At 37.1% G+C, this 10,364-nt stretch overlaps 1 protein-coding gene across 4 annotated transcripts in view; it reads right to left on the reverse strand.

The window, feature by feature from the left end:
- The window catches only part of PPP2R5A (protein phosphatase 2, regulatory subunit B', alpha), a 69,203-nt gene extending 58,845 nt beyond the window's left edge, over nucleotides 1-10,358 (reverse strand). For all 4 annotated transcript variants that reach the window (XM_014538797.1, XM_005865167.2, XM_014538794.1 and 1 more), the window contains exon 1: nucleotides 10,169-10,358. In XM_014538797.1, the coding sequence (XP_014394283.1) occupies nucleotides 10,169-10,349 (181 nt within the window). In that variant the 5' untranslated portion in view covers nucleotides 10,350-10,358. The remainder of the gene's footprint in view (nucleotides 1-10,168) is intronic.
- Between the last annotated feature and the right edge of the window lie 6 nt (nucleotides 10,359-10,364).

Raw genomic sequence — 10,364 nt, forward strand, 5'->3', positions numbered from 1 at the left:
ATACATAACCCTATACTGTATACTTTATGAATCAATAAAAAATTTACAATTTTAATTATAAACCTGTGTTTTCTATCAAAATTACTTCTTGCGTGAATTTTGGGACACCCTTTATCTACCCAGTGATCTAAACTAAAACACCTGGGAATCATCCTTGATTCATACCTTTCCTTCTCTGTCTCCTTCCCCAACCTCAAAAATAAAATTCATTAACAAGTCCTATCCAAGATGTATCTCAAATACATATTTTCCCCATCTCTACTGCTACTACCTACCTAGCCCAAGCCTATTGTGTCTCATCTAGCCTATTATAATAACCTACTAACGGATCCTCTTCCTAAAAATCTTGTTACAATCCATTCTCCATACGGCAGCTAGAGTGATATATGTGTTTTTAACTGTCAAGTTTCCTGAAAAAGATGTCCAAACTTACTGACTTGGCTTTCACAATTTTCATTCACTCCTTACCTTATGGGAATTTCAAGTCTATCAATTCTCTAAAATGCCTCTCAAGTCACCAATGTTGCCTAAAGATTACCAAACCCATGGAAACTTTTCAGTTATTTGACTTGTCAACAGCTTTTTTTCACTGTTACTAACCCGGGCCCCCCTTTTTTATTTTATTTTATTGTTTAATATATTTTATTGATTCTTTACAGAGAGGAAGGGAGAGGGATAGTTAGAAACATCGATGAGAGAGAAACATCGATCAGCTGCCTCCTGCACACTCCCTACTGGGGATGTGCCTGCAACCATGGTACATGCCCTTGACCGGAATCGAACCTGGGACCCTTGAGTCCGCAGGCTGACGCTCTATCCACTGAGCCAAACCGGTTAGGGAATGGCCCCCATTTTTTAAAAGATTCTCTTTCCTGGACTGCTTTGTCTCTACTCTCTCCTGTCCTCCTTTGCCTTCACCTCAAGCTGTCTCTCTTGCCCTTTTCTTTGATTGTCCACCTAAATGACGGTATTCCTTGGCCTCTTCTCATCCTATACATTTTCAGTGGGCAGTTGCTTCTACTTACATTGCTTCAAATGCCATCTTTAATCTAAAGCAGTGGTTCTCAACCTTCCTAATGCCTCGACCCTTTAATACAGTTCATGTTGTGGTGACCCCCAACCATAAAATTTATTTTAGTTGCTACTTCATAACTGTAATTTTGCTACTGTTATGAATTGTAATATAAATATCTGATATGCAGGATGTATTTTCATTGTTCGCGACCCACAGGTTGAGAACCACTGACTAAAGACTCCCAAATTATCTCTAGCACAGGTCTTTCCACTCAAGCTCCAGACCCAAATATCTAACTTCCTATTAGACAGCTTCACTTCAGTTTCCCACAAGCATTTGGATCTTTCCAACAGGAACCACTCTTTCCTCCAAAAAAAAACTGCTATCATTATCTCTAGCTGTCCAAGCTGGAAATGTATCATCATTGATTCTTCCCTCTCACCAAGGCCTGTCTGTAATACCACTCCATCTCCATTTAAGCAAGGCCACCTTCATCTCTTGTCTGGATTACTGTGCCAGCATCCTCTCTAGTGTTCCATAATCCCATTTCTCAATACACTCTTCATACTACTGTCAGGAATAAATGCAATATGTGGCATCAGACTATGACCTAGCTCCTAATTGATGTTCCAATCTCTTCTCTAGCCAGTTTCCTATTACAATAGCCTCTATCACAGCCACAGAGACTGTTAGCAGTTCCCAAAAATATGCTATGCTCACTTTCCTGTGGGGCTACACATACTGTCATTTAGGTGGACCTGTTAAACAAATCAGTCTTTTAGGTTTTAGTTTACCTTTCACTTTGTCCAGGAAGCTTTCCCTGATCTCGCTCCTCATATATCAAAACTGGGTCGGGCCCCACACATGCTCCCTTGGCCTCTTATTGCTTACTCGTATCACAACACTGATCACACTAATTTAAACTGCCTGCTTGCATGTCTATATTGCCCAACTGGAATCTCCAAAAGAAAATATATTCATCATTTTACTCCCTTTACTAAATTTTAATCACTTCAATGGTTCACCTAAATTTTATGCACTATGGACACCAAAGAGAAGAAAATATTTCTGTACTAGATTTTGAAAGCAAAATATGTATTTAGTTTCTCAGCAAGCAAACAAAATCTTTTTCCTGTGGCCAATTAAAAGAAAAAATGGCAATGCATGTTTTCTTAAAAAGCAGATACATAATCTTACAGAAGTTATATCTTATTTTACTTATGACTTCAACAAATGTTTATCTCTAGAAAGGTCTGTTTGAAAAATTATGTTTAAAAAAACACACCCAGTTTTGCTAAATCAAAATTCAGTTTACAACACAAACTGTCTCATCTTTTTCACTTTATCAATTTAGAGACATGCGATTAATAATGAGTTCAAATAATCAACTTCTGATGATAGCTGTAATTCTAGAATAACCTTTACCAATGAGTGTGAAACAAAGCCAGAACCAATTAAACAGAGAAAATGTATTAACTTCGAACCTATATTTAAGATTTGGTATTCTTGAACTACAAGTTCTAAGCCCAGTCATTAAGAAATTGTTGTTTCAGACATTTAACATCTTTTTAGCTGTTGTCTATACAGTTTGTTCATTAAACAAAATCTGAGAGTAACTAAGCTAAAGAAAGCTCTATACTTTCCACCCTACCTTAAAGAAAGCTTCACTGATGAAATGACAACATAGCTATTAATTCAGAACAAGAGTGAAATTAATTCCCAATACAGGTTAAACTAGAATAACTTCTGTGATTCCAAGACTCAACTAGATATAACATCACAGTAAGGTTATAGAGGTGCAATTAGCGTCACCACTCCGGTAGGAGGAGTGTGTTCCCAATAAATCCCTGGCCTTTAGGACTGGAGTTAGAGATATGTTCTTAGAATTTTATCATGTGAGACCATCATATTCAGCAAACAACCTCTAGCCCCCCAAAATCATACTAGGTTTCTTTTGGAAGTGTGATTCAAACTGCAGGATTTAGAAAATTCATTATTACTCACTCTAAAAGCCTATATAAACAAGTTCCTGTAAGGAAGAGTTCAAAAAGATATGCATACAAAGTAGGTTTGAAGCTGCTTATTAGTCAATATCCTGCTCAGACAAGTAAAGTTTATTTTGCATAAACCTAGCCTGTCATGTAAAATTCTTTCAGCAAAGCATTTAGATTCCTTGTTACATAATAATACACTAAAATTATATATTTCAAATCTCCTATCTCCTTCAAGGACATCCTTACAAATAAAGATTGAATCTCAAATTTAGAAATTACTGCAAATTATGTAAGTTTATTCAATGTTTATATACACATGTCCATAAACCTTAAACAATACCTTTCCTAGCAAGAAACCTATCAATAATGCTACCTGTCACTTACACCAGTCATTTGCAAAGCACAAAATATTAAGAGCAAACAATTCTTTGTTTTAAACCTACATTTACTATTTTCTATCATAGTATTAAAAACCTAGAATTTATTTACTTTAACATCTTGAACCAGATTTAGGCAAAATATATTTAAACAAACAAAAGACAAGAGAACCAATCTGCTGGAAGATAGCATCAAACATCACTGAAAGAAGCACAATCAATAATGGGGTGGGGGTGAGAGGGAGGTGGAAGTACTAAGAGGAGGAGGGCCAGAAGACAACCAACAGGCAATTCCTTCATCAAAACAATGATTCTGTCTAGAAGACCAATTTATTATGCACAGAATACAGTGCTTTGTAACATACGGGTTGTGAAAACACAGGTGACTTCTTTCACATAAATTTTACCATCTTGTTCTGAAGAGAGAACATATCACTACATTAACAATGGAATACTGACTCAAAACAGCAAATCAACAAATACAGGCATTATTCAAACTGGTTAGCAGATAGGTCAGGGATATGGATGGAATATAAGCGGTTCCAGGTTTTTGCTGCCCTACCTTCAATAAAAAGCTGTGGTCAAGATTAAGATGATAGTGAAAACACTCTGAAGGAAAACATTTCTTTTTTAAAAAAATACATTTTAATTTATTTTAGAGAGCAATATTGATGGCTGCCTCCTGCACGCCTGATGGGATGGAGCCCAATGAGCCCGAAACCCAGGCATGTGCCCTGACAGGGAATCAAACCAGACTCAGTGCACAGGACAATGCCCAACCAACTGAGCCACAGTGGCCAGGGTGAGAAAAACGTTTCTTAATGCTAAATAAATACAAAGCATGCCCAAAACAGTTAAATTCAAGAATAGTTCATTTAATACCTGATATTCAACACATACAGTAGTAGTAATATTAATTCTAAATCTTCAAGAAGCAGAACAATGCTTTGAGCATAGAGCAAATATTTTTACACTCCAAAGTCATTGGAATATTACCCTGAATGATGCGATTAAAATGAGACAAATCTCTATCACTTTTACTTGACAGCTCAGCCACAGCTCCAAAAATCACAAAGTAAAGAAAAACTGACCACTTAGTATCAAATTATAATAGTCCAGTTTTATGATAACTACAGAAAAATCCAATAGAATCATTTCATCATACCTAAAACTCCAGAATCTTGGACAGCACTATCCCCTTTGGGAGAGCAGCTGATTAGCCACAGGGGGCAGCAAAGTTAAGAGAGTGAAAAGTAAATAGCAGGAGGTGAAGTGAGGGCAGGAAATGTTAATAAGGTGGTAATGAGCCATGAATATCGGAGAGAAAAGGACAACGTCTTAATTAATGAATTAAATCAATAGGCAGATAATGTTAAACCAGTGATTCTCAATCCTGGCTGCACATTAGAATCACCCCAGGAGCTTTTAAAAATACAAATGTCTGAATCCTACCTTAGACCAACTAATTTAGAATCTCTCTAGGGTGGAGAACTATTTTTTAAAGCTTTCCAAGTGCAGAGCCAGGGTTGAGAACCAGAGAGCTAAACACATAAAAGTAAAAGTAAGCTGGTCTCTATCCCCAGCTTTTTACAAATTTTAAAAATTTATATTTAAAATATAAATCACAAAAATCTATTTCCCAAATGTGTTATTTTTGTTGATAAAGCTTTGTAATCCAAAGAGGGACAATAACTCATTAAGGACTAATTCATCTTTGTAATTTTATCAAGGGAAATTATTATCAAGGGAAAATGATTAAACTGAAGTTCAAAGGTGTTAAACAACTAGCACAAAGCAACTGTGAGTCATCAATGATGCAGGAAGACAACTCAAGTCCACTATTTATTGACAGGTGGTGCTCTATCTTAATGATCACACTATTTTAGTAAATACATTTTAGTGGATTATCACTTTATTAAATTTGACATTTTTAAAAATAATCCAAAATTCAGTTAAGAATAAGAGGATGTAATAAAATTGGGAGAAAAGAAATTTGACCCTAAATAGCAATTCTGAAAACACTAAATTAGACAAAAAAGTCTTCATGTGAAAACCAGCAATTGACCCTATATCAATTTCTCTAAGAAGTGCTGTATATCCCGAAAAAGTTTTTAAAAATTACAAAATAAATCTTCCAGAAGAAATATGCCATTACTTCCAGGAAATAGTTCTAAAATGTTATATCCCTTTGTAAACAAACCTTTTTAACATATTCTGATGAATTTCAACTCTTGTTTAGTGCCATTTGATTACAAAAAGGGATTTGGAGCTTTGATGAGATTATTAACTTTGAGAAGATGTACAAACCTTAAATGTTGCATTAGTACTGTTTTCTCCTGACAAAAAAGTTAAGATAGTTACGAAACTTCAGATCATGTCAGTGTTCTTGTTCCTGTTACCCTAAAAGATCACATAACTCAAGGGGAAAAAATGTTTTTCCCGTAAAGATAAGCAAGGTGCTTCAAATCAACACCACTGTTACTGGCCTCCATAATTCCAGTGGGACCAGTTTCTAAGAATATACCAACAATAATCTGAGTGATTTGGAAGTTCTTCACCTCATCTGAAGGAGACTGCAATCTCAAAACCAGCTTCATTTCAGTTCTTTGTTTATTTACTGACTGTCTCCTATGAGAAATGCACATCTATATACTTCTACTGGTTAACTCAATTTCTTTGCTTGGTAAAAACTTCTAACTACAGCATTCAGTATTTTAAAGAGTCTAACTCTACCCTACTTCCACTTCCACACTTATGTTGAAAAATGTTACAACTTCACTTCACATAAATCATATCTAAAACTGATTATAAATGAAAGCATACTTTAAGTACACTAGGAAAGTTTACAATTTATGTGAACCCTTCATTTTAAAAAATATTTTTAATCTGGATTTTCAAATATTAAAGCAAATGGAAGCTAACATTCTTTGACTGCCTATTTTTAGGCACTTTAATTACATTATTTCAGTTAATCCCCATAATCCTGGAGAGACTGAAGGTATTATCCCCATTTTACGGATAAGGAAAACAATTCAGATTAAAAATCTGCCTGCGACTCAGAACTGACCCCATTGACTCAACTCGTTCTATCATACTGCTTCAAATTTTCATATAGATTAACAGCAAAATAGATTAACAGCAAAAATATTGAAATCATTTGACCTGGGTACCAGTGTTAGTTGCAACACCATCCAAATAATCACAGGCCTGAAACTAAGCTATTTAAAACTCAATTTTCTCATGGGTAAAATGGGAATAACATTGGTCTTACACAGAGTTACTGGGATGACCCAATGAAATAAAATGTTTATAAAATGACATTGAGCTTGTGCCTTGTCATACAACAGTAGGTGTGAAAAAGCAAGGCATAACAGATATGAGGAGTTACACACTTTTGGACTGTTTCACTTGTTATGAGTTATAATTTTTTAGAAAGTGTAAAATAATTTGTAAATGCTACATATTTTATAAATATAAGACATCTACTATTTTATCAAACCAAACCTTCAGACTTAAAAATAGTTAAACAGCTCTAGCCAGTTTGGCTCAGTGGATAGAGCATTGGCCTGTGGACTAAAGGGTCCTGGGTTCAATTCTGATCAAGGGCATGTACCAAGGTTGCAGGCTTGATCCCTGGCCCTGGTTAGGGGGTGCATGCAGGAGGCAACCAATCCATGTGTCTCTCTCACATTGATGTTTCTGTCTCTTCCCCTTCCTTCCACTCTAAAAATCAATGGGAAAATATCCTCAGGAGAGGATTAACAAGAAATAAATAAAAAATTAAAAAATAAACAAGCCATTTTCTCTAAAAAAAAAAAAAGTTAAACAGACTGAAAAACTTCCCATTGTGAATAACATATTTTTGAAGTTAAAAGTTTCCTAACTGTTGGTTACCAGAAGTTTAAGGTAGGAAAAAAGTCCTATACTACCATAAATTTAAATAAGTACAGAAAAAATTGATAAGATGCTCCTACTTTTGTTTTCTAGTACCTTGTTCTGAGCTGCTTATAAAATTAACATAACAAGAAACTTAAAAAGTGTTTTGAAAAAAAATTTTTTGTTATACAATATGAGACAGTTTAATTTTCAGGACCCTCATAATAACAGTTTCTCATTTTTAAAAAATTATTTTAACAAAGCTTATTAAATATTTTTTAAAAATTTTTATTGATTTCAGAGAGGAAATGAGAGGGAGGGAGGGAGGGGGGGAGAGAGAGAAACATCAATGAGAGAAAGAATCATTGATTGGCAGTCTCCTGCTTGCAACCACCTGGGGATCAAGCCCGCACCCTGGGCACGTGCCCTGACAGGAATCGAACCATGACCTCCTGTTTCATAGGTCGATGCTCAACCACTGAGCCATGCCGGTTGGGCTATTAAATACTTTCTATAGCAAAACAGAAAATTTACTCTGAACATTTTCAACATTAAAAACTTGCAACCCACTTACTAAATGATTTTGCAAAAATAAACTTCTTAAAGATGAAAAAGCTGTCTTAATTTCTTAATTCTTACCCTTAATATGCTTTGAGGAAAATAGCAGGCACTTTTCCAGTTTAGATCCATGTGGACAAAGTGTTAACACAAGCAGGTAAAAGCACTAAAAAAATCTTGGATGCCTAGAGATATCTGAATCACTCCACACTAAGCTAATATTTCAGAGCTGAAGAAAAATTCTCTTTCATACACATACTGAAGGGCTTGCCACTGGTTTTTGTTAAGGCCACAAATGGAAAAACTACTGACAGAAAAAGCACAGAACGCTGTGGTATCAAGTACACTGCCAAAGTACCAAGTGAAGCAATTGAATTTTTTTTTTTAAATCACTTTTCAAGCATTTTGGCATCTGGAGTAAAAGTAGTTTTTCCCATTAGAGGTAATCCAAGTAAGGATCTTAATTTCCTCAATCAAATTTGCATAAATTACATTTTCTTGCAAAATATATAGAAATAATCTAAAGTTCCACTCCTCTTTTTTTCCTCTAGCTGTGACCAAAATACTATAAATAAAACATTCAACGGCACCTTCAACTTCTTGAACTACATACCATATAACTTAGATGACTGACTGCATATTTTTGCCACTTAAAAAACAAAATGTATTAAAGCTGCATCTCATGGCTTGAACCATGTTTAATATTCAATTATTTGTATTAAGTAAAAGTAAATATTATACCAGTAAGAATACTAAAGAACTGCAATACCTTACTAAAAAGCAAATTAAGTACATATGAAAGGAAAACACTAGCACTAAACCTTCAAACTGTAAAAACAATTCAACAATTTAATGAAAAAGTCAGTAATATAAAACTATGATTTTGTAATTAAGTTTAAGATTTAAAATCCATGAATAGCAATCCATAATTGGTAAGATGATATTCTTTTATAGCTATGACATCACTCAAGAATTGAGGTCTTAGTAATGCCTACCTTGTGGTTTATCAATTGACTACAATATATAAATTTTAAATTTTGTATGCTAAAAAGCAAGTTATAAATGCAGTAGCACGGGCTACATATATCTTAAATAAAACCTTCTTTTAAAAGCCAGTTTGATTCTGGCTGTGGGATGCTCTTGACTTAGAAGCAGGGCCATGTACGGTCTGAATGGGGTTCCAGAGCTATTGTATGTAGGTCAACTGTGATTTGATCTGGGGTTTTCTTTAGACTCCTAGCCAAACGAAGGCTGGATTCATAGGCCCAAAGAAAAATCAGAACCAGATTGGCCTTGAAGAGGATAAATGGATTGAAAAATCTGCTGAACATTTATTTTGGTATAAACCTTTAATTTCTTGGCCTTGCAAAACAGATGATCTAGATTTCTATCAGGTTTCTGTCGTCGAAAAATTGTTTTAACTAGGAGCATTATCATCTTGTTCTATGATGATTGCGATCTCTTAAAAACGAAGACATTAATTCACACAGATTAAACGAGAACACCGGGAAACAATTTATTAAAAATCCTCTAAACTTAAGTGGGAAAAGTAAGTGAGCCAAGTTCTCCTGCAAGGCATCAGGCGCGGATACCAATTTGAGTTACTGTACAAACCGACCACGTCCCAGTAGTTGCTCAGCGAACTCAGTTCCCATTCCCTTGCAAAGCAACACGAAACTCACTCCTTTATCCGTCTCCACATTTACCGCGTCCAACGTCTCAAACTATGTTAAGTCTTTCCCGTCTTTGGGCCAAAAGATAACACCGGAACCTAACGACCCCGTTAATAAGACACTGTACCGCTCAGATATTTTAGGCTTTTTCGTTCTCAATGTATCTAAAGGCCAGGTAACTTTTGTTTCCATTTAGGATTCCGGGTCCGTAAGACTCTTCGGAACAATCAATGGGAGGGAATTAGGCGAGGGTGGTACGGTACGTAGAGACGCTTATAAATGGAGAAGTAAAGGACGAGCTCACGTCCGAAAAGAGGAGGTGGGTGTCGGGAGAGTGAAGGTCGGGAGGTTAGACAGGTTGTCTAAAGCCAGACGGGGAAAGGCCAGCCTGGGGGAGAGGACAGAGCCCCTCGCCGGACGCACTGGGCGAGCTCCCATAGCGAGGGCAGGTGAGCGAGCGCGCAGGTGGGGGAGGTCAGCCCGCTCCTCTCAGGTGGGAAGAGTGAAGGGGAATCGGGGCGGGAAAAAAAACAACTCCGCACAGCAAACCTGTTGGAACCGGAGGGGGAGGGGGCGCCGAGGCACCGCGGGGAACACGCCTGGCACCGCCCGGCCCAGCTGGGCAGCGAGAGCCCCAGAAGGAAATGGCTCTGCGGGCGCCGCCGGCAAACTTACCTTTGAGTTGGGGCAGGGGCTGCAGCTCCACGGGGCTGCCCTGGCTGCGGAACTGCGACGAGCCCTGCGAGCGCTTCTGCCTCAGCGCCTTGCGCACCGATTTCCGGGTGAAGCCGTCCACTTTCTCCGAGGCCGAGATGGCGGCACTGGCAGCCCCCGCGGGCGGCGACGACGCCAACATCTCCGCCGTCCAGGC

This window comes from Myotis brandtii, unplaced genomic scaffold (assembly GCF_000412655.1).
Source record: "Myotis brandtii unplaced genomic scaffold, ASM41265v1 scaffold197, whole genome shotgun sequence".
Taxonomy (NCBI): domain Eukaryota; kingdom Metazoa; phylum Chordata; class Mammalia; order Chiroptera; family Vespertilionidae; genus Myotis; species Myotis brandtii.